The sequence below is a fragment of the Orcinus orca genome, chromosome X (genome assembly GCF_937001465.1).
Source record: "Orcinus orca chromosome X, mOrcOrc1.1, whole genome shotgun sequence".
NCBI classification, from domain to species: domain Eukaryota; kingdom Metazoa; phylum Chordata; class Mammalia; order Artiodactyla; family Delphinidae; genus Orcinus; species Orcinus orca.
This window is the reverse complement of record NC_064580.1, coordinates 10,150,915-10,178,807: the sequence shown is the minus strand read 5'-3', so window position 1 is coordinate 10,178,807 and position 27,893 is coordinate 10,150,915. Positions and strand designations below refer to the sequence as shown.

General features: G+C 45.1%; 1 protein-coding gene across 5 annotated transcripts; it reads right to left on the bottom strand.

The window, feature by feature from the left end:
* Window positions 1-472: 472 nt before the first annotated feature.
* PRPS2 (phosphoribosyl pyrophosphate synthetase 2) lies at window positions 473-27,893 on the bottom strand. 5 transcript variants are annotated; one of them, XM_033415087.2, is made up of 9 exons: window positions 26,527-27,018; window positions 25,883-25,963; window positions 25,351-25,451; window positions 22,035-22,218; window positions 14,256-14,354; window positions 13,124-13,248; window positions 5,835-6,008; window positions 4,753-4,912; window positions 473-3,075 (listed from the first exon to the last, which is right to left on the bottom strand). In XM_033415087.2, the coding sequence occupies exons 4-9, from the start codon at window positions 22,137-22,139 to the stop codon at window positions 2,983-2,985; spliced, it is 756 nt and encodes a 251-aa protein (XP_033270978.1). In that variant the 5' UTR covers window positions 22,140-22,218; window positions 25,351-25,451; window positions 25,883-25,963; window positions 26,527-27,018; the 3' UTR covers window positions 473-2,982. The 5 variants fall into 5 exon arrangements, with proteins under 5 accessions (XP_033270978.1, XP_049561216.1, XP_049561217.1 ...); XM_049705259.1 differs by adding an exon at window positions 27,632-27,760 and having other exon boundaries at window positions 25,351-27,024; XM_049705260.1 differs by having other exon boundaries at window positions 25,351-25,963; window positions 26,527-27,024.

The window sequence follows — 27,893 nt, the reverse complement described above, 5'->3', positions numbered from 1 at the left end:
GTCGGGGAACTAAGATCCCACATGCTACACGCAGGGTGTGGCCAAAAAGAATTTTTTTTACTTCGTCTCCACGAGAGTAACTTAAAGCATCACAGAATAGGTGACAGTTCCTGGTGCTTCTGAAATCAAAGCATGTGAAAAACTTCTATGGGGCCTACATTTAAGTTTGGTCCATTCTAACCTATGGGTATTGAACACGACTACTCTGATGTATAAACACACAGTGCAATCTTCAATTTTATAGGAAACATCTAGCATTCTTACGTGGCCCAGATATTATGCTTTGGGGCAAGGAGAATGCTCATCAGTTCTTCGGAAACACCTGCAAAACGGAGAAGAGCTGACTTCAGTGAACTTCTGGCTTTTCTGTAACTTTATATGCTGGGCTACAGCCATGATGCGGCAAACAAGGTACCCATCAGAACACATCACTCCATCAAAACATATTACTCCACAATGACGATACAAAGTATGAAAGAAAGAAGGAGCATGATTTTATTGAAATGTTTTTAGTACAGTGTTGGAAGATCTTCGAATCCTATATTCTAAACCAATACAAGCACTGCAAATGACATAGTTCCTCAATCTATTTGACATCATATCTACCAAAGGAAAGTTATACTACGAACCTCTTTAAGTTGGTTAATGTAACTTAACTTGGAAACTGAGCAACTTTGGTATATTCATATTTCTCTGGCTCCCCTTTTTGGTTAGATGTACGCCAAGTCAACTGCCATGCAGCAGAGTCAGACAGGAGCAATATATTTGGTGGTTTCACTGAAATGTTTCCGCATAAGCAGCAAGGGACGCACAAGTTCTGGGATTACGCTGCTCTCAAGGCTGTCTTCATCATCTTTTTCGAACTGGACCATCAAATAGTTAAGGGCTACATCGCCGCCGTGCAGGGCTACCTCTAGTCTATTTAGTTGACAGATGTACCAGAAGTACTTTAAAATACAAAAGTGGAGATAAATAACCATAGAAACAATCAGTTCTTAATTCAGAGAATGACAATACCGATTTTTATCTCTTTATCTGAAGATCATTATTTTAAAAGTAGCTCTATGTGTTAGACTCTTAAATCTTAGATGAAATGACTACCTTTAAATCAACTGGTTTTAGTCATTGTCATCATGTCCACACTGGGATGCGAAGCTGTCTACCTGCGTGCGTTCATAACTACATTTTCATTTCTCTATGCATAGAAATTTCAAGAAATACAGATATCACTCATTTGTCCAAAATAAAAATTACATACATCTAAATAGGCTCTTCACATATCTCAAATCAACTCTTGTCTAGATAACGTCCATCATATTGAATAGCTGACCTTAACCAGGCTACACTAGGATTTTTTCTCAAAAGCCCTCTTAAGGTACAGCAAAATGCTAGTCTCTGCGATGACTAAGATGATACTTTTAAACTTTGATTCACCCTCTGCTGTACTGAAGTCTGAAACCTTAAAGACTGTTATTCAGGTTTGTTAACAACTTAAACAGATTTCATTTTTCCACCCACAGAATTTAGATCAGAGACTTTCTTCTCTCCAAGTTTTGAGATTCAGCAGAAGGAGATTGTTATTTATTATTCCTGGGCTTTGTCTGTGCAGGCACATTTTCTTCTTTGGGGGCGGAAGCGCTCAGTTGGTTGTCCACCAACGCGCACTTAGGAAAATTCAGAGTTGATGCTTGCCGCCTGCCACCGGAGATGGGCGCGCCTCACTCAGCAGCCGTCAAAAGCCACCTGTGGATAAAGCTATCTCCCCTCCACCATCACTCCTGGGCCACCATTTGAACATTAACTTCATGGAGCAACTAATGTTTCCTTATTTGTCCTTTTTTTTCTAGGCCTTTCTCACCCACACTTTTCAGGTAACTGCTTTAGTTACAATAATCTGTTGCCTAGAAGGCTTGATACTTGTGAGTACAAAAGGCAAAAGACCATGAGATCAACACTAAGGAAATAATATTTAAATATGTATTTGGAGGCACCCACAAATAATTCATCTTTTTCTCATGTTAAAAGCAAAACAGAGATCAGACTAGTAAATGTGAGGGGACTTAGCGAAGAAGTCTTTGTTGTGACGGAAATCCACAACATGAAACTCTTGGAAAAAAAGCAAAGTAAAAGCTAGAGCTAAAAACAGGACATTAAAAAAAACAAGATGGCAGGACATGAGGTGCATCTGGGATGGACACAGCATGAATGTGACAGTGTACTTGCAGACTACCTCAAAACAGTTTCTCTGTCAGCTCTATTGCTGAACATAATTTTGGAATTTTAGAACAAGGTATTTCAGATAAGTGACAGTTACGATTTTTAGAAGTGGCAATAAAAAAATACTGAACTACATTGCCTCTGATATGTCTAATGTTTACCAGAATTAAACGTGTCAGTGGCCATCTTCAGCTACATAAAATTTGGTCCAAATTAAGCATAATAACCAAAATGGTTTCTTGGAAACCTGATCACTAAAACAAATACTCAAAATTCAGGGTATTAAAAATTCTCTAAGGTTGACTTAGAAGCAAAAGGCTAATTCTCTACAGGGTTTCACCCAAATGTCCACAGGCATTATCATTTTATATTTACACAGAGGCTTTAATCTGAGCTGACCTTTGGTAACCCTGAAATACATAAACTGTGAACTTCCACAATGGAATTATAAACTTGAAAGTTGTGGCCTCAAAGCACTGACAGAACAAAGGAAAAAAAGGTCACCTATCAGAACAAATCACGATAACAGAAACATTTCTCATTTAAGACTGTTCACTTAAAGATCAAATAACCACTGCCCTCCCCACCAAACTGAAAATAAATGGTCGGGAGCTTTAAGAGGGGGAAAACCAGTGGCCCTCGGAGTATACAAAGATCTGATGCTTTTGCATTAATATAACTACTTAGTCCTAAAGCTAATAATCAGACAAATGCACGCAAGTCAGAAGCCAGAGCAGGCTTGCTTCCACACCTCACATCCTGGATTTACAGTGGGACGTGGCTGAACAGGTAAGACACAGATTCACCGTTGTGGGTCCTTCGAATCGCCTCGGCCAGGATCATCGAAATGTCAATAACCTAAACACCAATGAAAAGACAGAAAAGAGGAGAAGAAAGTGGGACATCTCAGTGATGTTTAATTGGAAACTTAGAAGCCAGAAAGCCTAGAAACGCTTTCTCCAGCACGTAAGATGTGCTACTATCGAACCTCCCCACAGCCATTTCTTCTGAGAGGACTGACAGTTTTGGGTCTGTCTTCAAATTACAATCCTGTACGGGATCCTGGAAGTGAGATTTTTCAGTGCAGATACTTCAAAGGCTTTTCAGGGCCGCTGTTAACCAGAGACATCCTTTACTTTCAGTGTTTGTTGTTTTAAAATTAATTTTACTCAATCATCATGTGGAAGGTTTTTCTCTCTCTTGGTTTCTGAAAACACAGAAACTGTAACGTCTGACAGCACAGCTGTAATCATCTAACTCCGGGGTCAGCATGAGAACAGCCATAGACAATACATAAATGAATGGGCATGGCTGTGTTTCAGTAAAACTTTATTTACAAAAAGAGATGGCGGGCTGGATTGGGCCCGGGGGCCTTAATTTGCTGACTCTCAACTACTGAGAATCAGACATGAAAATCTAAGGCATAGCTATTCTGACCATTTTCTAATGAACCTCCTGGTGCCGAATGAACTGTGTTGCTCTCCGATGGATGAGAAATCAAGAAGCAGATCACTGATCCATCTTCATGCTCTAATGATGGGCATGGAGGCGTCCAGCAATGAAAGGACTTGCCAAGGTTCACCAAGACACAGAGGCAAAACGAGGACTCAAACCCCTTCAACTTATTTCAGGCCAGCTGGTGTAAAGTGATCACTGCCAACTCTCTGGGGGCCTCCCAAGTCAGGAGGGATAGAAGGAGTAAAGCTAAGAGACCCCTGGCACAGCCAAGCTGCTTCTCTGTTTTCCTCCCCATTTAAAAAACCTGTGGCAAAATACATGTACCACAAAAGATGCCATTTTAACCATTTTTAAGTATAGAACTTACTGGCATTAACTACATTCCCAGTGGTGTGTAACCATTTCCCAAACTTTTTCATCGTCCCAAACGGAAACCCTGCACCATTAAACACCCCGCTCCTGGTAACCACCACTCTACTTCCCCTTTCTATGAATCTGACTACTCTAGAGCCCTCAGCTAAGTGGAATCTAGTTTACGTATCACACAATATTTGTCCTTTTGTGACTGGTTTCTTTCACTTAGCATACCGCTTTCAAGGTTCATCCATGTTGTTGCAAGTATCAAAATCTCCTTCCTTTTTAAGGCTGAGGAATATTTCATCGTATGAAGAGGCCACACTTGGGTTAACCATTCAACTGTCGGTGGACATTTGGTCATTTCCACCTTTTGGCTACCGTGAATAAGGCCTGCTGTGAATGTTCGTGCATAAGGTTTCGTTTGAACAGCCATTTTCAGATTTGGAGGAATAACCCTAGAGGTGGACCAGGGGGGTCATGTGGTAACTCTGTTTAGCTTTACCACAGCCTGTTTCTTAATGTTCTTTACTTTGGCTTTATTCACTTACTATTTATAACTTTGACCTCTGCTGGCCCCAGCCTTTCCCAGACATCTAACATGTATCATACCTTCCCATTACGGGAAGCTACAACCTCTACTGACATCTGCTTAGCAAGTGGTCACACACACAAGATGCGAGTTGCCTCCCTGCTTGGCTCTGCCTGCAGTGTAGCCAGTACCTGAATCTTGGAGCAGTGTTTCATTTTGTCCTCTTGGGGAATAGTGTTTGTCACAACAACAGCCTCAAAGGCGGCATTATTTATTCTGGAAATAGCTGGCCCAGAGAAGATCCCATGGGTAAGGATAGCATAAACTTTGGTGGCTCCGGCCGAGAGTAGCCTATAAAATAAAAGAGAAAAAAACTAAGTGCACACAAATATTCTTGAAGCATTCTCCCCTCAGTGTGAATTTAAAAGCAATAGTGTGTTCCATAAAGGAAAACAGGGAACCAATTTCACTCACATTTATCAGTCTAAAACAGGATCTTTTAAGGTATGTGCTGGCCAAACACTTTACATTCCCTTAAATCAGGGATTATCAGCCTTGACGTTGGGCCCGGATAATTCTTTGCTGTGCAGCACATCCGTGGCCTCTACCCAACAGCAACACCCGTCCCCTCAGTTGTCACAACCAAAAATGTCTCCAGATATTGTCAAATGTCTCCCAGGGAACAAAACTGCCCAGGTTTAAAAGAGTAAAGCCAAAATGTCACCATGTTGCCATACAATCAATACACAAAACTGAGGTATTATACACTCTTTGTTTCGTTCTGTCTCTGAAACCGGCTGTGCATTCTACCCTCCCAGCACATCTCAAGTCAGACGGGCCACAGTCCACGCGTTCTGCAGCCGTGCATGGCTGGGTGGTGGCTCCCACGCGGAACAGCCCAGCTCTAAGTCCCTGGAAGCCAACGCTGAGAAGGCTGGAGTGAAGGCAAGCCAAGGAAGCGAGGGCCTGAAGAGGCCGAAAGACTGTCTTTTTCCTCCTGTGCTCAGTTTCAGGAGAAGCACCTTCCCTGAACTTCTTTAAAAATACACTGAAAGTTCAACCTTGAAAATGAAAACCAGGCCATAAAGGACCACAGTTTTTTCCCTACCGAGAAAAAAAAATAGGCCTAGAATTGACTTTGGTCTGAAAAACTACTACTAAGCTATCAGTAATAATTAGGAAAAGTGAGCCGAGTTTTTTAACAGCTGACATTCTTCCTTTCTTAATGAGACGCCCTGACACTCTCCTCAGGGGTCCCAAACCACACGCATACTTGTCCGCAGCATGGCAGATGGTGCCACATGTGTCGGCCATGTCATCCACAAGGATGGCCACGCGGTCCTTCACATCGCCCACCAGCACCATCCGGTCCACTTCATTTGCCTTCTTCCTCTCCTTGTGAATCAAGGCAAATTCCACATTCAACCTGTCTGCGATTGACGTGACCCTGCTCAAAGACACAGACAGACACGGACTTAGAGAACAAGCTTATGGTTAGCAGGGGGAAGGTGGCAGGGAGGATAGATTGGGAGTTTGGGAGTGACATGTACACACTGCTATATTTAAAACAGATAACCAACAAGGACCTACTGTATAGCACAGGGAACTCTGTTCAATATGCTGTAACAACCTAGATGGGAGAAGAATTTGAAAAAAGAATAGATACACGTATATGTATAACTGAATCACTTCGCTGTATACCTGAAACTAACACAACACTGTTAACCAACTATACTCCAATATAAAATTAAAAGTTAAAAAATATAGATAGGGAAAAAAATTAGACTAATTCTGAAAACGTATTCCCAAAATTATATTAAAAAACTCTAGATTCATTACAAAAAAAAAAAGACACAGACAGATACATCAAACACTGTCAATACAAAAAAACTTGTGTTCTTCACAGCTGTATTTTAGGACTGTCGTGACCAGCCATACTCCAGATAATGCAAGAATCAGGCCTCCCTTGCAAAGCCAGGCCTGGTCTGGGATATGTATTAAGCGACGCAAGGGGAGAAACATGCTAGGATGTGGCCTTGCATTTGTGGCAGCTGGGGAAGAAAGTCAGGGCGCCTTGACCATGGGCTAAAACTCCTGGCTAAGCAGCTGACACTCAACAGGTTAGTGTTCATGGGTACCTTTATTTATTTATTTATTTTTTTGCGGTACGTGGCCTCTCACTGCTGTGGCCTCTCCCGTTGCGGAGCACAGGCTCCGGACGCGCAGGCCCATCGGCCATGGCTCACGGGCCCAGCTGCTCCGCGGCATGTGGGATCTTCCCGGACCGGGGCACGAACCCGTGTCCCCTGTATCGGCAGGCGGACTCTCAACCACTGTGCCACCAGGGAAGCCCTTGTGGGTACCTTTTAAAGTCAGGGGCACAACTAAAAGCAAGTTATTTAGAAAATACTAACTGCTCAGCGTAGGGAGCAGCCAGTGGGGACAAAGTCCGGGTGAGCGCAGCCATGTAATCTGTACGCTTAGGACAACGGGCTTCACGGGACACGAGGCCTCCGGACACGGTAATCACAGTGCAGGCCTCTGCACAACTAGGGCAAATGCTCAAAAGTCATCAGCTCTGAAAGGCCTGAACTGGCAAAAGGAGGAGAAGGTGGCAGGCCAGGCTTGCTAGTGAGCCTGGAACATTCCAGATTTTTCCTGTGAAGAATAGACTTCAATGATGAAACAGTGCAAAATAACACCATAGACATAAGGTGACATGAAGATTTTCCCGTTTCACTTTTTGAAATGAGGGTCACTCCTGATGCAATTCAGCTGAAAAACTTTTTATCGAGGGACCAAAACATACACACTCACACACCCTAATTTAGTATGCAGCGACTGGAGGATGCAACCTCTGGACGCTTTTTAAGTCGTGGTCCCATTCACTGCGTCCTCCTCAGCTGGTAACCATGAGTGGCGCCCCATGCGTGCTCTGATCAAGCCGAGTGTGGCCAAGGCGCTGAGAGGAACCCACTCTCTGGGGCCAAGAGCGCAGCATGAAGGGGACTGTGTACCACAGGTTACACCTGCTTGTTTCTGAGAACATTCAACAAGTATTTTTTTAAATTGTGGCATATATATAACTAAATAGAGTTTGAATGCTGACCAAGATTTTGCCCCATAATCGCCCTAAAACATATACTACTATCTATATGCCAATTTCATAAAAGATAAGCCATTTAAACTCCCATTAAGGAAAGCTAGTTTCTCAGAACGCAAGACAGGTTTTCCCAAGAAAGACTCTTGAACACCTTATGTACGTGCGTATACATTAAAATTCTGTTTATTTGTAAGGACCAGGAAGATCTCAGTGCGGTGGGGAAGCGCCACCACTGGGGCTGAAGTTTGAAGCAACTCAAGTCCAAGCATAACCTGCGTTCTGCCATGTGATCCGCTCTCCTAAGCCTGTGCACAAACACACCAGCAGGGGCGCGGAGGCCTGCGTGGGAAAGAAGCTCAGGTTTTGGGGGGTTGGGGACAGGCGTGGAACATGAGTGGGGGAGCTCCAGCCACTGCAGGTACCCAATGGTAACATCAGAAGCAGAGAATAAAGGAAAATATCCCTGCAAAAAGCCCCCTGGGTTGCGAGAACATTCTTATTTCTCCACAGGTTCCAACTCTTCTTTTCCTGGTGTATAACTGAGACTTAATACCTATTCCTAACATACGATGCTGAGACAGTGTATCATATAGAAATCTTGGGTGGAAAAAGCTAGGACAAAAATAATACACAGTTTGATTTCCATTTCTTCTGGATACACTATTACATTCTCTTTAAAAGAAAAGAGAAAAAAGTCAAATCTGAATTATTTAGTTTCACCAACTTCCCAGACCAGTTTTACGTTAATACTGACTATCTCAACAGTGGTGTGTTTCCTAAGGTTTATTTTTTTCTACCCACAAGTGACCTCTTGTGGCGATATTAAGTTTTGTGGGGATACTAACTTGTACCTGGAACAAATCAAGCCTCAAAGTTTTTTCTATGACAACAAGTTCCAATTTGTCAGATAGATATCTATTTTTCTTGGTGAAATACGACTTCTTGCATCAAACAAAGAAGCCACAGATAATGTCAACTGTACGTATCATGCGTTACCTGCGAGGCTATTTTGTCGGTTGGGGAACAGCTTACTCCAGGATATGAGGATGACAAGAATGTGTAGCAAAAACTGGTGAGGAATGGAGGTGACAAAAAACCGGAAATGCATGCCCCTAAAAAGCCTGCCTCTCCCGGCAGAGGGGGAGCAGGGGTGATCGGAGCGGAACTACTCTGAAGGGGATCTGAACAAAAACAGCATCTTGCTACTGGCCATTTCCTCTGGCTAGCTGACTCTGCATTTTTTGAGCAGGAGTTGGTAAGTAGATGGGGGAGCCTGGTATATAATAAAAGATGGTATTTCAAATCAATGTGAGAAAAATTGATTACTGAATAGTTCTGGGGACAATTCAGATAGCTGGGGACAGGGGGAGTTGGATTCTTAATTCACTCTTTATTCCAAAACAAATTTCAGATGGAAGAAAAATCAAAACACTAAAAAGGAAAAAAGCAACCCTTAAAACATATGAAATCACGGGAGAAGAAAAATGTTAAGGGTGATCCTTCCTAAACCCAGAAGCCATAATGTGAAACAGAGATAAATGTGAGGACATAAGCATGTTTTAAACGTCTTGCAGAGAAGAAAAACACAAAAAGGGAAGAAGTGAAAAACTTGGGGACTTACTTGCTACACACGAGAAGAAAAGATGTCATTTCCTGTCTGCACAGAACTCCTAACAAGCCAGAGGAAGAGGCCTCCAGCTGACAGAACATGCAAAAGGTATGAACAAAATATGAACGTGCTAGAAGGAGCGCTCAACCTTATGCACGCAACTGCAATTTACAGGAGGAGATGCCATGTATCACTCAGCCGATCTGTAAAGTAAAAGAAGTCCGATCATCTGCTGTGTAAGCAAGCCTGTGTACAAAGTCACTGGCATCCATACTTGGGAATGTCAACTGGTCTATCTTCTTCTTCTTTTTTTTTTTTTTTTTGGTACGCGGGCCTCTCACTGTTGTGGCGTCTCCCATTGCGGAGCACAGGCTCCGGATGCGCAGGCTCAGCGGCCACGGCTCACAGGCCTAGCGGCTCCGCGACATGTGAGATCTTCCCGGACCGGGGCACGAACCCATGTCCTCTGCATCGGCAGGTGGACTCTCAACCACTGCGCCACCAGGGAAGCCCTATCTTCTTTTTTTTAAATTGAAGTATACTTGATTTACAATGTTGTGTTAGCTTCTGGTGTACAGCAAAGTGATTCAGTTATACATATATATATATTTATATACTCTTTTTCAGACTTTTTTCCATTATGGTTTATTACAAGACACTGAATATAGTTTCCTCTGCTATACAGCAGATCCTTGTTATTTATCTATTTTATATATAGTAGTTTTATCTGCTAATCCCAATGGTCTTCTTTCTTTTTTTTTATATGTGAATTTTGAGTTCATATATTTTTTAAATTAATTAATTTATTCATTTATTTAATTTTTGGCTGCACTGGGTCTTCACTGCTGCACGCGGGCCTTCTCTAGCTGCAGCAAGTGGGGGCCACTCCCCGCCGCGGTGCGCAGGCTTCTCATTGCAGTGGCCTCTCCTACTGCAGAGCACAGGCTCTAGGTGCACGGGCTTCAGCAGTTGTGGCACACGGGCCCAGTTGCTCCACAGCATGTGGGATCCTCCCGGACCAGGGCTCGAACCCATGTCCCCTGCATTGGCAGGCGGACTCCCAACCACTGCGCCACCAGCGAAGCCTATCTTCTTTCAAAGACCAAATTTTGACCCTGTCCATCAAAACCTAAATAGCTCATGCCCCTGGACTTGGCAACAGCAGTTCTAAGAACGCATCCTACTTGTACAAGTATATGAAATGTGAAAGTGAGTGTCGTGCTGCAGGAATGTGCCTAAGAACATAAACAACAGCACCTACTAAAGAGGAACGTGAGACTGGTTAAAGGAATCACTACATCCGCACCCAAGGGCCTATCACCCAGCTGCGAAAACCAAGAAAGCAGACCTACTGCACAGCTGGCGGAACACGCTTTGAAAAAAAAAACAGCAAAGAAGTATGTGCAGCGTAACATCATCTGTGTGAAATAAAAAGGGGGGGTATATGTTTGAAAAGCATAATTCTGACTTTGGGAAGAATAGAGGTCCCTCAAGAAGGAAATGGGAGACATCACCCTATACATAAAAAATAGGGTTGGGGGCTTCCCTGGTGGTGCAGTGGTTGAGAGTCCGCCTGCCGATGCAGGGGACACGGGTTCGTGCCCCGGTCTGGGAGGATCCCACATGCCACAGAGCCTGAGCGTCCAGAGCCTGTGCTCCACAACGGGAGAGGCCACAACAGTGAGAGGCCTGCGTACCACCAAAAAAAAAAAAAAAAAAAAAAGGGTTGGGATGGAAAAACACAAGGCCACAGAAGTTTGTGGAATCTATTATTCTTTTGGCCTGTTAGCTATCAAACTAAGTTGTTCTGGTCAAAAAAAGAAATATGCCTGACATGAAAGCCACTTATTTTATGATCCATCCATATGAACCGCCCAGGGAGACAATTCCCTAGACACAATGGAGATTAGTGGTGGCCACAGGCTGGAGGGAGAGGGAGTGGGGAGTGACTGCAAATGTTCTGGAATTAGACAGTGGTGACAGATGCCTAACTCTGAATACACAAAACCCACTGACCTGCGCACTTTGAATGGGTGAATTGGAGGTATGTGAATTACATCTCAATAAAGCTGTTACTAAAAACAAGTTACGCCTTATGCTCCCTCTCAACCCACTTGCTCACCTCTAACCTTCGAGCAGGCCAGTGCATTCGCCTGCAGATGCCACTGTGTGACTTCAGTAAGTTTCTAAGTAACTGCAAGCATCTCCAAGAGAAATTACTCCAAAACGTTGCTCTCATTCCCCTGTTGCCTTAAGCAGACAACACTCTGGGTTGCTTGCACCCGAAGGGGAGCTTTTAAGTTCGATTCTAGGTCCTTAGCTTGGCCGTGGAAGGGATGAGGGATGGGCATTTGCATTTTAAAGTTGTCCCCAAGCTTGATGGTCACCACTCTCTCGTGGCAGGTTTACTAGCGTGCACAGACTTACGAGCTTCCTTGCTTTCTCACAGGACTGGTGGACGGAGCTCTCTTTCACCTCTCCCTCCCTGACGGAGGCCCCTGCCCGGGCATTAAAACTTCATTCCGCTCTTCTCCCCGCCAGAGAGCAGCTGCACAGTTCTACAAGGTGACTCTGACTCACTGAGTCTCGGAGCACAGTAAAGCACTCTGCATCAGCGTTCCCTCATCTTCACCCCGATCCTCAACTGTCTGTACTGATTGCTCTTTAATTCCTTGAGTCTCTGTAAAGCCCTCTGGATTTGCTTCTCAGTACGATTATTTATGCCATTCAGTGCACCTGCGCTCTGATGCTTTTAGTGCCATGTCAATTTCCGTCCAGCATCCTCCTTTTACAGCCCAGTAACTGTCCTGTTGAGCCCACGGGGCTGGCTGCCCGCCGCCCTGTTATCTGCAGGCGCTGGCTCTCGGTGGGCTGCGCCCCCTCGGCTTCCTAACTGGGATAGTCAGGCACAATGAGGTGGTCTTCAGCGGGGAGTGCTTACTGAACAGCTGGGCTTGTGGAATTCTCCCTCGGCCGTGGCTCTGTGGCCTGGGGTCAATTTTCCCAGCATCGGGAAAGACTGGCTTTCCTCCCCAGGCTGCAGGGAGGGGTCTCCCTGCCATCTCCCTTCTGTCTGGAGGCCCCCATGAGGGCATTATAGCCTCTCCCAAGCCACCCGCCTCTTCCTGGATCTGACACCCATACCCCAGGCCACCCCGAGCACGGCTGTCAGCCTTCTTTATTTCTGGGCCACAGACATCTCCCTTTCTTTCCGGCTGCTCTGCGGACACGCATTTTAAAATTGTTCTATCTTGGCTTCCATTTCTAAATGTTTGTAGTAAGAAGAACTAGCTTGGTCAATCGTGTTGTTAAGTAAAAGCCTTATTTTCCAATTAGGCTCATTGCTTTTATAATCAGAAATGAAAACTTAAAAAACTCAAAACGGGGCTTCCCTGGTGGCGCAGTGGTTGAGAGTCCGCCTGCTGATGCAGGGGACACGGGTTCGTGCCCCGGTCCGGGAAGAGCCCACATGCCGCGGAGCGGCTGGGCCCGTGAGCCATGGCCGCTGAGCCTGCGCGTCCGGAGCCTGTGCTCCGCAACGGGAGAGGCCACAGCAGTGAGAGGCCCGCGTACTGCCAAAAAAAAAAACCAAAAAAAACCTCAAAACATTCTTTGCTGAAACCAAACGTCTGTGTGTATTTTTTTTTTCTTTCATGAATGATGAAATGTTAAAGATGACAGCTCTCTGCTCTGGAGGTGAAGCCTGTTGGCTACTTACTTGCTTATTTGCAAAATAAACTGTTCAGTAATTGAAGACATGCTTCCTTATCTAACACATACGGAAAGGAAAAAGCAGTCGGCAAACACACAAATCTAAATCTGCCTCATGCCGCCTGGGCCTGTGCAGTACCTTTTGGCGCCCCCGGCGTCAGGTGAAACAATGATGCAGTTTCTCCACTCGGTGATGTTCTCCCGAATCCACTGCAGGACCGCGGGCTCCGCGTACAAGTTATCCACGGGGATATCAAAGAACCCCTAAGGGGAGAAGCGGGTGTCACGTTATTGCAGGGTTTTTAAAAAGATCTCTTTCATGAGATAAAACTTGAATTTTTTATTCAAAAGAAGCCTTTTCAACTGACTCCCCTTTTTTTCTTTTTTTTTTTAAATTGAAGTATAGTTGACTGACAAGGTTGTGTTACTTTCAGGTGTCCAGCAAAGTGATTCAGCTATTTTTTTATATATATATATATATATATATATGCATGTATTCTTTTTCAGATCCTTATCCATTATACAAGATACTGAATATAGTTCCCTGTGCTATATAGTAGGACCTTGTTGTTTACCTAATTTATATATAGTAGTGTGTATCTGTTCATCCCAAGCTCCTAATTTATCTCCCCCCCACCTTTACCCTTTGGTAACCGTTTTTCTATGTCTGTGCAGACGCCCTTTTCTTAATTCAAACAGAATTAAATCAAAAGACAGATATGTTCCAGAAGCAGATTTCAGTTCAATACGGGGACATGGTCTGTTATTTTACGATCAGCTCTATCCTAAGGAATAGGAGAATGGTTTCGTAGATCAATGGGTGAGAGATTTGCTGTTTCTTAAACACCTTATTATAAGCCAAATAAGTCAACATTCACTATATCACAGAGTATGCATAGTGTAATTTGGCCTGTTTACCAGATTACGGAACTAAGTTATGAAGAGTTTTAAAAAACCTACATTACGACTCTCCCATTCTAATTATTTTCCAGAAGTGGAGATGGAATTATAGAGTTTACTACCAAGAAGCCATTCCTGCTCCTCCAAAAGTGAGTAGAGGGAAGGTGGTGCTGGATACAGGCGATATCAACATTAAATATATTTCTAAGTTCAGTAAAAAAGATGAAAATCCAACAGTTGCCATATACAAACTTAAAAACACATGTAGTGTTACCTCCTTCAAAAATTATTTAACTTAACAGGGCGTTAGGATTTAACCACTTGCACTAAGGCCCCACCATAACCAAGGACAACAAAGAGAATTCTGGAACCTGGATCTGAGAGGCATGCAGGTCCATGGTGATGATGTGATCCGCCCCAGCGACCGAGAGCATATTGGCCACGAGTTTCGCCGAAATCGGAGCACGACTCTAAAATATAAAGGCACGGATTTTATAACAGGGGAGAGATGGAGACCTCCAGGTTTCTCCCACTAAGATTTATAGAAGAAAGAGGAATCACAGATGCTTTATTACACTTGAAGAAAATTAACATTAATGATTCAAAATTAATACTTCAATAATTTAAACTTAGTAATTTAAATGATTTCATTATTAATAAAGAAATTTATAGCTTATAATAGCAAAAGATACTCATCCCGTTTTATTCACCAAATATTAATTATTTACATCTACTACTGTGAGACAGTGTGCCTGACACTGGGTATAGAAAACAAATGTCAAAGAAGCAAATAATTAAACATAAATACATGTAACATCACAATTTATATAATTCCAATTGTGACAACTGTGCAGAATAATAGGTCCCGGGAGAGAGACAGACAGACAGACAAGAGCATGAAGGACATCAAGTTAAAAGACACTGGTTGTCAGAGGCCCCTCTGAGGAAAGTGCTTTTTAAGGCGAGGCCAGCAGAAGCGGGAGACCAGTGTGGCAGCAAGAGCAGCCCATGTGACGTTATGGAGGCTGAGATCATATCCAGGGACGGAACGAATCCTAGCGTGGCTACAGGCAGTGGTCCAGGACAGAATGTGAGGGCATGCCGGGAGAGAGGCAGGGGCGCATCCTGCAGAGCCCTGAAGGCCAAGGCCAGCCCTAAAGACAAGTTTCTGCACTACAGCTGGGAGCGAAGGCTGTTACAAATTCGACAAAAACCATATCCAAGAAAGAACACCTTAAGGTGATGGATAATTTGATATTCAGAGAAACACACGCAGCGTGACACCGTATCCTCTCTGAAGGTACCCAACTTCTCCATAGCTTTAGGTTCCACACCATCAATGACGGACAGTAACTCTGTCCACGTCAAAACAATCCAAGGGATTATAGAGGCATGATTAGACCTAGGGAAAGAGTTCAGCATTTTGCTGTAAACAGTGTTATTTCTATACACCACAAAAAAGGAAATGTAAGCTTAATAGAAGATTTCATTCAAACTTACAATGTCACATGTCAATTATATCTCAAAGCTGAAAACAAAAAAGATTTCATTCAAAATAGTAACAAATGATCTCTGTTAAATACACACACACACACACACACACACAGTATATTCATGTAAAAACACACAGGAATTATATCACAATGTGAACAGATTATTTTTATTTTCTCTAATAACACCATTCTTTTATAAAAAAGAAACCTATTACTTGATGATAATACACACACACACACACACACACACACACTTTTTTCACACACAAAGAATGAGAGGTAACAGCCCAAATGTTACCAGTAGATGTTTCTAGAAAGTGAGATTATGGGGAAACAGTTTTCTAATTTTTAAAAAATTGTTCAACCTGCTCAACTAAGTCACGTTTTCATCGTGTTAGCTCCCCTGCTCTGGTCCACGTTGCCTTTGGGATAAAAAGCCCTCCCGCCAGCGCGGCTCTAGCTACTAAGACCTGGTCTGCCCCACCGCCATCCCTGCGCCTCCAGGAGGGGTCCTCCCTGCAGTGGGGACTGGGCCCGCTCTCTCCCTCTTCCAGAGAACACTCTAAGCCTTGCCATCTACACCTGCACACCCACCTTACCCTTATTCCACCCCCATCTCTGCAGACCCAATGTGTTTGATCCTCCAGATCTGGTTCCAATCTCCAAACTTTAAGGTACTCCGAGAAATCTAGAGAGAAATGATCTGTCCCTTCTAAAGGGACACAGCATTTGGTCCCCACCATATGGGACCACCTTATGCCGCCTGCTTAAAGATTGACATCAGAAGATATTTTATGTAGGATGCATAATTCACAACTAGACTATGCGTCCCTCAAGGGCAAAGAATTGGTTTTGGAGATTTCCACATCACCTGCAGTCCCGGCTCTGTATCTTGCACATGACAGTTCTTCGATAAATATTTAATAACAGGATCTCTGTAACAACAAGTTTCCGAGGCTTAGTCATTCACCTCACTAACTATGAGAATTATTGACTCTAACAAAATTCCAAGATAATTAAAAAGAACAGATCGATAGCTGGGAATCTGACTCACAATGCTCATCAATTTGGGGCTCTTTCTCTAAGCTGATAACCTACGAGAAGAGTCCTCTGCTCTCCATAGCGTTCTCTCCATGGCGTTGAGCATTTCTTACTTCTGAGAGCCAAAGCACAGGGGTAATTTTTAAATTCATACTTTCTGATCTCCTTCTTCAAACTCTGTTTTCAAATTTGGTTTTTGGACCATCTTTCGCAATTTGCCTCAACCCCCAACTGCATCTTGCAGGAAAAATGATCCACAAGTTTCAACTGACTTTATAGCCAAGACAGAGAAAAATTTGTAAGACATTTCAACAAAGGTAGTCAAGGTACAGCAACCGAAAATAAAACGTTCGACTCCCCTAATGAAAAACGGATAAAGGTCAAATATTTTGTGAGCCAGACCAACCTCGACAAAGACTCTCCAGAGTCCAGATTTTATTTAATGTATCGGCTGCTGCCCCGCTAAAAAGTGTAAACTTCGCAGGCTTTAAAAATTGACGAGATTGTAGAAATTTGTGTCAGCACAACTGTCCTCAATTTTTCCAGTTAAGAAATCAAAAGAAACTATTTGATCATTGAAAATAGAACATAACCTTGAAAATTTGGGGGGGAAAAAAAGCTCCAAGTCTTCTACCCCCTCAAAAGTAATTATTTCCAGCTGTGCCCACATCATACGGTTTTTAGCAGGGAAGGAAACTAGCAATTATTGACCACCCACTATAGCAGAGGTCAGGGGACTGGTGCCCATGGGCCAAGACAGCCCATGCTCTGTTTCTTCACAGCCTGTGAGCTAAGAATGGTTTTTAGGTTTTAAAGTGGTTGAAGACCAATCAAAAGCAGTACTTTGAAAAAAAAAAAAAAAAAAAAAGCAGTACTTTGTGACATTTGAAAAGTATGTGAAATTCATATTTCAATGTCCATAAATAAAGTTTTATTGGAACACGGCCATACCCCTTCGTTTACATATTAAATATGGCTGTTTTCACACCAAATGGTGAAGTGGAGCGATTTCAACAGAGTCCCAGTGGGACACAAAGCCTCAACAATCTGACACCTAGTTCTTTTGGGAAAGAGTCTGCCCACGTGTGTGCCAAGCACTTTATAAATAGTACCAAATACCATCCTTAACTTCCAGAGGAGGAAACTAAAGACACAACGGAACAAGAGTAAGTAATGGCACTAAAGGTCAAACCCAAGCCCACTTGGCTCCAAAGTCTTACCCCAAAACTCAGACCACTCTGCACCACACTTTTTACAATGAATACTATATTGTCATCTTTTTTCCATGTTAGTATTACATTGTGCTGACGTGTCACCATGAAACCTTTCCTTCACTGTCAGAACTTGTCCCTGGTTTCTTGCACATACAAATAAAAGCAAAAATAAAATTTAACAGATGTGCAGCCTTGCTTAAAAACAAGCAGTGAGGTTAAAAATAATGAAACAAGCTTTAAATCTGGTTAAAAGGCTCTAGCTTTTTCTGCGCTTCTTTGCAGGTAACTCTAAATAGATCGACTGCGCAGAATTCCATTGTGTCTTAGATGCCATAGACAGTACAGTCCTATGGGAAGGAAAGGACAAGTCTGTGGGGCTCCCCAGGGCTCCTCCAGTGGCTGAGGAGGAGAATTTCTTTCTGAGCCCATAGAACAAGTGTGGCCGACGACTTCCCATCACATTCGAACACTACGTGGCCTTTAGCCTACCTAAGTGAAGCCAAAAGCGGGGAGAAGTGTTTTCCCCCATCACCCTGGGTTTCCTCATCACTAGCCCTGGCTGGTACATGAATTACATATAGGCTCAGGCCATTTCTCTAAGGTGCTTACTAAATCCTTTGTTACCCTCATTTCAAAAGTTTCCTGATACAAAGCCAGCCCAGTTGGTCTAGGGAAAGAAATGAGTAGTTAGAAAAGTTATTAGCAGCAATTTAAAAAGTCCAAAAGCACACCTCAAATGATAGACAAAATTAAAGATTTCCCTTTCGAGCAGCATGGTGAGAGAAACAGTCTCTCTCCTTACTGCAACACGAGTCAGCTTGACTAGAGATAGGTCAGAAATGATGGTGCCAGAACAATCGACATGTCCTGGCCGCCTCCGAGGTCAGTCCCAAAGAGCCAGGCTCTACAAAGGGTGGTCAAGAGTCAGACTCACCTGGGACAGCTGGGTGAACACTTGTTTCCTGGCATCATTATTCACAGAATCCCCTTTCAAGCCCTCAAGTAGCCTGACTTACATGATAAATGATGTAATAATGACACTATCTCAAAGCTTGAACTGTCCCTAAATACCCACTTATTCACACATCAGTGACCTATCAAGGCCCCCTGGAGTGGGCTGAATGGTGGCCCCAAAGATATCAGGTCCTAACCCCTGGAGCCTGTGTGACTGTTACTTTATTTCGAAAGAGGCCCTTTGCAGATGTGGTTTTACTAAGGATTCTGAGATGGGGAGATTATCCCAGAGGGCCCTGGATGCTACGGTATGTATCCTTAAAGAGGGAGATCCGACAGAGGCAAGAGAAGCCACGTGAAGATGGAAGCGGAGGTCAGAGGGATACGGCCTCAAGCCAGGCAACGTGGCAGCTGCCAGCAGCTGGAAGAGGCCAGGAAGGATCCTTCCCTAGAGCCTCCAGACGGAGCATGGCCCTGCCGCACCTTGATTTTCAACTTCTGGCCTCCACAACTATGAGAGAATCCATTTCTGTTGTTTGAAGCCACCCAGCTTATAGTAATTTACTACAGCAGCAATTGGAAACTAACACAGCCCTCTGTGATTCCTTTTTTGCTACGAGCTTTCTCCAACAATACGGCGCACCATTTCTGAACTCCAGATTCCCTCTGCTGCTACTGGTGCCATCTCTCAACTGCTATCATGGCCTTGCTTCTGTGCTGCTGACGGTGACCACATCTTATCTCTTCCATCAGCGGTTAAGTTCAGAAAGTCGTGGAACTGTCTGATTGGAGTAAAAACGAAAAGCAGCTACCATATTGTTTCCAAGAAACACACTTACAGCAAAGCGACTAAGGAACAGTGAAAGGAAGGAAAGAAACTGGTACTCAAAATGGCCCCCAAAAGAAAACCCATCTTGGGCTTCCCTGGTGGCGCACTGGTTGAGAGTCCGCCTGCCAATGCAGGGGACACGGGTTCGTGCCCCGGTCCGGGAAGATCCCACATGCCGCGGAGCGGCTGGACCCGTGAGCCATGGCCGCTGAGCCTGCGTGTCTGGAGCCTGTGCTCCGCAACGAGAGAGGCCACAACGGTGAGAGGCCCGCGTACCGCAAAAAAAAAAAAAAAAAAAAAAAAAAAAGAAAACCCATTTCAATGTCCAACAATAGGAACATGGATCAAGAGACAGTTGAACAACACGGTTCCAGGGAACAGTTAAGCCCACTGGGGCTGCAAGAGCTCTGGAGGGCTCTTCATCAGCGTGGTGACAGAGGGCAATCCTGGCAAGTAGAGGCCAGAGGCCAGGAGTGCCGTCACATCCCCTGTGTGGGGGGCAGGACACCAGCCATGCAGACCATGCTGGTTTCTCTATGCGACAAAGACTTCATTATGATTAAACATAAGAAACAAAGTTTGAAAATACAATATTGGAACAAGAGGTAACTGCCAATCAAATACTTGCAAACAAAAAATGCAGGCGTCTCAATATTTGTATCAGTTAAAAAGAAAGTTAGGGTTTTAAAAAAAAAAAAGAAAAAAACAAAAACCAAACAAAAAAACCCAAAAAACAAGTTAGGGTTCCAAATCGTTACACAGTGGGAAAGGGCCAAGTAATAATAAAAGGAGGAATTTACCAAAGAAGAAGCAATGTATCAAATATCTTCATGCCAAGTGCAAAAGCTACTAGAAAAAAAAGGAAAATCTGATGACAAATGACAGAATACAGAATTTACTAAACCCCCTGTTACATGGAAGAGAAATGGTAGCCGGATATGAGCTTCTCTATGCCACAGACAAGAACCAAGATGCTGAACAAGCCCATAGAAACACCCAGATGGGAGGAAGAGCTACGACAACAGACTACACTGATGCGACAAAAGAAATAAATTGAAACACACATAGAACTTGCAAATCAAGTTTAGAATAAAAGCAGCTCCATAAATGACAAGTGGGACGTCACATGCTTCACAGGAGCAGGTGGGACCTCAGGTCTGGGCTGCTCACAAGCTAAAGGCAAGTCACAAAGTGACAGACACACACACAGCCCCCCCAACACACACCCCAACATTTCACGGCATGTGGCAATTATCTGAAATTCACATTTCAATGTCCATAAATATATGTTTTATGGATTTATGTTATATGGAACTGAAAGGATTCCCGCGGAACCGACCATCTATTCATAAAATACAAGGCGGACAACAGCTGAAGAGTTGCTCCCCATAGAGGCCTGAATGGTATCCCCAAAACTCACGTCAACCCAGAACCTCAGACTGTGACTTCATGTGGAAATCGGGTCTTTGCAGATGTAACTAAGGTGAAGACCCAGATGAGCTCATTCTGGATTAGGGCAGGCCCTAAATCCAGTAACTGTCCTTTTATAAAAGACAAAAGGACACACAGAGACACAGGAAGGCAGCCATGTGAAGACAGGCAGAGATGGACATGATGCTACCAGAAGCCAAGGAATGCCAGGAGCCAGCAGAAACAGGAAGAGGCAAAGAAGGCTCCGCCAGAGTCTTCAGAGGGACTGCAGCCGGCTGGCAGCGTGACCTCTGACATCTGGCCTCCAGGACTGCAAGAGAGTACATTTCTGGCATTCTAAGTAAGCCTCCCAGTTTGTGGTCATTTGTTTTCGCAGGCCCAGCAAAGTAATACATTCCCCTTTCAAGTTCCCCTCTAACTCCAACTTCTCTGATTTTTCTTGAAGGCAGAGGCCGTATCTTCAGTTTTTCTAGAAACTCACAAAGCCTCCTACAGTGCTAGTGTTACAAAAAGAAAAATTCAACAATATTAACTTCATTCCTCTTGCAAGGTTAAAAAGAGATAACGGTATAAATTAAACTTGGTATCTTGAGATAACTGTAGACTCATATGCAGCTGTAAGAAACAATGCTGAGATGGTGCAACGTTGCCTCAGGTTCTCACGGTAACATATTGCAAAAGTAAGGTAGGATATCACAACTGGGATCCCGACATGGATACAATCCAGTGGTCTGCTCAGGACTTCCCCCAGTGTTTTATACTCACTGTGTGTGTGTGTGTGTGTGTGTGTGTGTGTGTGTGTGTGTGTGTGTGTGTGTGTGTGTGTGTGTGTGTGTGTGTGTGTGTGTGTGTGTGTGTGTGTGTGTGTGTTAGTTCTATTCACCACCACAAAGGTACACAATAATTTCATCCACTTTCATTACATGTAAAGTATAATAATTTTATATTATAGCAATGGTATTTTCATACCTGCAAAAATACACTTTCTCTGTTTCTATATGTACAAATATTAACGTGATGGCTGGTCCAAAGACAAACCTTTGGTAGAGCCAACCAGAGAAGGCATATTTACTCCATCCTGACAGGAGAGAGCAGGCATTTCCCAGGGATTCAGAGGTACAAAGTGAGAAAATCAACGTAGCCGTTAAGGCAGAGCAGGTTCCTCCAACAGGAGCCCCGCCCCCATACCTTGTCCTTTTTGTCTTGGCGGGCGTAGGGGAAGCACGGGATCACGGCGGTCACCCTGGAGGATGACGCGATCTTGCAGGCGTTGATCATGATGAGGAGTTCCATCAGGTTGTCGTTGATTTCTCCGCAGCCACTCTGGATGATGTACACATCTTCTCCCCTCACACTTTCGCCAATCTCGACGCTAGGGGAAGGAACATGCCACCCATTAATAGGAAAGCATCCCTGTGACCACCCCCAGGGTTGTGATTCCCTAGGACTTGGCAGGCAGTGGTCCTCGAGGGTATGACTTCTTCCACTGAGAGGAGACAGAACAAAATCAGCAAAGGGAAAAGTCACACGGGCAAGGTCTGGGGAGACCAGGCACAAGCTTCCAAGAGTCCTTACCCTCGTGGAGTCACAGAGGACGTGTGAATTCCCCCGGCAACGAGCTGTGACAACACACGTGAAGCACTGTCTCCCGGGGAAGCTCATTAGAGACGCAGTGCCTGGGGTTTTACGGGGGGCCAGGGACTCGGTGTTAACCACGTGGTTTACACCGTTCAGCAGTGAGCTATTCCCACAGGGAATGGCGGGAAACCTCACGAAAGCTAAGCTCCCAGAAGCCAGCCAAGGGCCACCTTGCAAAGGGACCTTTTCCATATATGAGGGGATCCCATATGCTCTTCAGAAATTGTCTCAGGCCTGTTACATTAACTCTTTTTGGCTCAATACTGTATTTTAGTTTTTCACTTTCGTTAACGTTACACATAACACATTGCTTAAAAAACTCCAATCCGTTCTGTAAGGCTTAAAACAAATAAACAGCGCAGAGGCAGCCAATTTCAACTCTTGACATGGTCTTTAGATATTTATTTTCAAAGTCCCTCCCTTACGTTTGTATTGCTTCATCTGGATTTTTTTTTTTTTTGGCGGTACGCGGGCCTCTCACTGTTGTGGCCTCTCCCGTTGCGGAGCACAGGCTCCGGACGCGCAGGCTCAGCGGCCATGGCTCACGGGCCCAGCCGCCCCGCGGCATGTGGGATCTTCCCGGACCGGCGCACGAACGCGTGTCCCCTGCATCGGCAGGAGGACTCTCAACCACTGCGCCACCAGGGAAGCCCGTTCATCTGGATTTTTCATCCTAGGCATCACGTGTTGACCCCTATCTCCTCCCCAACCCGTCGCCCGCACCCGTGTGCAGCCTTCCCATCTCATCTTGCCATCTTCCTCACATCGATCAGCATTTTCCAACTAAATCTGAGAGCTACAATTTTAACTGCGTCAGTGCCATTCAGAGCTGAGTCATTCAGTAAACTGAAAACCAAGTTCGTATTGCCCTTCTATGCACAACTTTTGGGGGTCTGTTTACCCTGGAGGAAATTATCCAACCTCTTCAACTACTAAGTTTTCCGAGTACTGCATACAAATGGCAGCCTCAACACTTGGCTAACAAACTAAATCCCACAATGTCAACGTCAAAGGCCTCGAGCGTGATCTCCATTCCTCGGCCTGCCCGAGTGCTCTCCCTGAGCTGCCTTCTCTTTCCAGCTGTGCACAGCTGTCTCCTGGGGATTGCTTCCACCCCTTTCCTGCCCTCGAGTTCCCACTTTCTGTACCCTTTCTTGGTGCACTTCCTTGTTTTACTGATGGGCATCCTCCAGTAGCTTCTTGAGAAAGCAAATAGGAGCTAAAGTCTTTGAAAATTGCCTACCAGGAAGCTTCTGTATTTCAGGTACAGGATTCTCGGGGTTCAACAAGAGAACGAGTCAGCACAACACTGGCATACATACACAGTTACCTGTATCCCGTCTCTTGCAATCAGAAACCCATTATACCCAATGGTATTGTTTTATTAAAAGAGCTAATTATTTCTTAAGAAAATGTAAACACAAATGGCATTTCGAATACCATATAGCAGTCTATCTGAATCAACAGAAGCTTCTACTCAACTTTAAACAGAATAATTAGAAGACAAAAATGCCATTTTTCAAGTTGACAGGATCTGAAAATGAGTTTTGATAACAGTGGGTCTTAACCTCGCACGTGCTCTGCCATGGATGGAAAGAGTACGATGCCAACCTCGGGATGAGCATGTGACAGACCAAATTCTACATACTCCCTCCGATCCGAGTACTAAAGAGCTACGTGTAATTCCTTCGTGAACATCACATCAACTGCGAGGTGAAGTCAATCTGGAAATCACAGTATCATAAAGCTCAGGGGTCAATAATAGCCCGTGAGCTGAGAATGGGGTGGGCAGAATAATGGCCTCCCAAAGACGTCTATGTCCTAATCCCCAGAACCTTTGAATATATATGTTCGTTTATAGGGCAAAGGGGAAGCAAGGTGGCAGATGGAATTAAGGCTACTAGTCAGGTGACCGTAAAACAGGGAGATTACCCTTGATTATTGTAGTTGGCCCAGTGTGATTACAAGGGTCCTTAAAAATGGAAGAGGGAGAGAAAAGAGGTCAGAGAAAGAGATGTGAGGACTGACGTAGGGTCAGAGACGTGCTATGTGGCTGGTCCCGAAGATGGAAGAACGGGCCAAGAGCCAAGCAAAGTAGGCAGCCCCTGAGAGCTGGGAAAGCAGGTAATGGATTCTCCCCTAGAGCCTCCAGAAAGCAACACTGACCCATGATGCACTTCTAACCTACAGAACTGTAAGACCTAACAGCAGCAGAGCCACCATGGGTCCACGAAGGCTAAAATGTTGTCTGCCCCTTACAGAAAAGGTTTGCCAGCAACTGCTGGTGTTATGACTGTTTAATCCCCGAATTTCAGCTTCTCTGGCCTAGTTTTTCTAAGGAACCTCAATCCCCATATGACTAGCAGTCCAGGGGAAGACAGAAAATACATACAATCACCATGGCAACTTTTCCCCAAAGCTATTCCTGCTTCTACTCATAAAGATGGTTGCGACTGATCTTTACTCTAGGTCTTTTAAAAACTGTGGCCAGGAGGCAGCGTCCACTGCTCTTTACTGACCCTGAAATAAGAAGGCTGATGAGTTTATCTGAGCCACCAACGAATGGGTGTGGTAATTAAAAGACGGGCCACAGACTAACACTTTTCCCATCAAGAAGTGCAGTCTATGGCCTCTTCCCCGGATCTGGGAGGACTCCGTGCTTGACAACACAGTGCGACAGAAGTGACGATGCACTGACTTTGGGGCCCAGGACTTAATAGACTGGGAGCTGCCACTTCCTGTGTTTTGGAATCCTTGTGCTTGGACCTCAGTTTCCACGCTCTAATAAGGAAGCTCCAGCAGCCCTGTGGGGAGAGATGCTGAGGTTCCTAACCAAGCTCTCAGGCCAAAGCTAGTGCCAACTTACCAGCCATGTGAGTGAGCCAGCTTAGAAGTGGACCCTCCAGCCCCTCCACCACACAGGATAGAAACAAGCCTTCCTTGCTGAGCCCTGTCCAAACTGCAGGTCTGAGAATCAAATAAACAATTAGTTTCAAGCCGTTGAGCTCTGGGGTGACTTGTTACACAACAGATAACCAGAACTTTGGGTCTCAGGATCCAGCTAGCTGCTCTGGGCATGTTCACTGACCAACATAATGGGTTACAATAGACTTTCAGACACCATCATCAGTGCTGTCCTAGGACATCACTGTGCTCCTTCAGTGGTCAATTGTAAAGCTGGAGCCAATGTCTCCCTGCAGACCTTAAATAATTTAGAGATGAGAAGGTAAAATCATGAGGCTCTGTGTCCAATTAGTGTTTTTAAAATGGGTAATGGGAGGAGTTGAGGACCAGGCGCCACACCAGATTTCTCGTCTTGGTTCAGGGAGAGGTTCAGGAAGGGGCCCCTGGACATGAATTGTATCAATTATCTCTTCCTTTGCCCTTCTGCTTCTCACCTCTAGGACCCCACGGTAAAAACCGGATCACTAGTGCAGTATCTGATACAGTCCTCCTTATAAAAGAATCAACCTCTGGGCCTAGACAGTTCATGGGAAAGAGAAAAGTCAGGAAGTTAACCTTTTATAGTCTAGATATTAAAAACATAAAATGTAACTATATAGCAATTCCCAGACTTCAGGCTGAGTGGTTTCTCACACCTCATGATTTCTAATTATCGAGTGGTAGTTATAAAATACTCAAAACCAAATAAAAATTTTTCCTTGACTTATATGACACTGCCGCCAGGAGACAAACTATCATCCCATTCTTCTGAAAGCTACTGCAACTTGAACAGGACTGCCAGATATTGTGGCATTCAAACATAAATACACTATCCTTCTCCAGAGCCCTGGACTTCCTCTGAGACCTCTGGATAAAACTCTGCCAAGTGGAATTCTTTAGCTGAAGGACTCGTGCAGTAACACCACCTGATACTCATTCACAAATGTTTCTTCACTTATATTATCATCAGGGTTATGCAGTGGTGATTTCCCACCTGGAATAAGGGTTTCCCATATCCTAACAAGCTGAAAACAGCAACCTCCACCTTCTCTCCATGTAATAATAATAACCCCTCGGTATTTAAGCAATCTTTGCCCACCTCAAGGGCATCAAGATTCTCCTCCGATGTTTTCTCCTAGAAATTTCTAGTTCTAGGTTTTACATTTAGGCCTGCGATCCATTTCAAGTTCATTTTTGAAATGGTGGGAAGTATGGATGGACTTTTTTGGGGTTCTTTTTGCAGCTGCCAACAATTGTTCCAGCACCGCTTGTTGGAAATGTTGCCTGAACTGAATCTTTGCCAAAGATATCAAAACGATCGGTAACTTAAAAAAAAAAAAGAAGATCAGTAAGTGAGTACAGTGGAAGATATTTAAGTGGGGGGAGAAATGGGACCAACTTGTAATTAGTCAAGAGCTGCGTGGACTCAGGAAAGTGGAAAAAAAAGGAGCTGCTGGTCCGGCTTCAGAGGGGGCCACCAGCCTGACTTCACTGGACAGAGGCGACCGCTTCCTGTGGACCTGAGACATGGGCAGCAGTTACATTCAAGCCATGGCCTTGCTGCGGGACACAGCAGAGTCGCAGGAAGACGAAGAAGCTGAAAAGAAAAAGTCCATCATCTCTGAAGCAGAAAAGTTAGCACAGGGGATCCCAGCACGTGGGCCCTGGAGTTCTCAGGTTCTTTAAACCCTTTGCAGGACCACAGCCTCTGGAGAACTCAGAAGTCTGCACTCTGGCAGCTCAGGACTGTCACCTGGGAGCTTTTAAAAAGCCGACCCCGCAGCCCTCGGACCGGAATCTCTGGGGCAGGGCGGGTAAGAGGCACTTTCAACGGCCCCAGGCGAATCCAGCGCGCAGCCAGGGCTGGGGACGTGGGCGGGACGTTCCCTCGCGCGCACGGGGTTTGGGATCGGCCAGGCAGGAACGCGCTCGCCCCGGGCCGTCCCTCCCCGCGTGCCCCGCGGTTCCCGCCAGCTGCGCCTACCTCCTCCCGTGCCCTGTGACCGCCCGGAGGTCGCTCTTCCGGGCTGGGGCCGCCCTCTTCGGCTTCTCCCGGACGCCGCGGCGGTGGCGCGGAGGCCGCGTAGTGGCCGTCCCGCCCCGGAAGGCGGAGCGGGCAGCCGCGGAGGGGGTCCCAGGTAAGCGCCGGCGCCGGCCCGGCACCGCAGCCGCGCGCCCAGCGCCCTCCCCGGCCCGGCCCCCACCTGGTCTCCTGGTTGCTGAACTTCTTGGTGACCACCTTGCCCAGCTCCAGGCCCAGCCGGTCGGCCACGCGCTGAGACAGGTCCTGGTGTGAGCTGCCGCTGAAGAGCACGATGTTGGGCATGGTCAGGCGCGGGGCTCCAAGCGGCGCGGGGCGGCGGTAACACGGAACCCTGTGGCGAGAGCTGGAAAGCGCGACTGGCAGACACCGGCAGGAGCGGAGCTAAGAGGAGCTGGAGGGGGCGGAGCTGGAGGGGCGGAGCT

What these genes read in the sequence shown, in the direction of transcription:
- PRPS2 (XM_049705259.1), bottom strand. Translation starts at nt 25,562, where the DNA reads ATGCCCAGAGCAGCTAGCTGGATCCTGAGACCCAAAGTTCTGGTTATC. An exon ending in CTGGCTCACTCACATGGCTG is followed by an intron (nt 22,219 to 25,350) that starts GTAAGTTGGCAC and finishes TCCTTCCCCTAG; the next exon opens with CGTCGAGATTGGCGAAAGTG. An exon ending in AACACTGCTCCAAGATTCAG is followed by an intron (nt 3,076 to 4,752) that starts GTACTGGCTACA and finishes ATTGGTGTTTAG; the next exon opens with GTTATTGACATTTCGATGAT.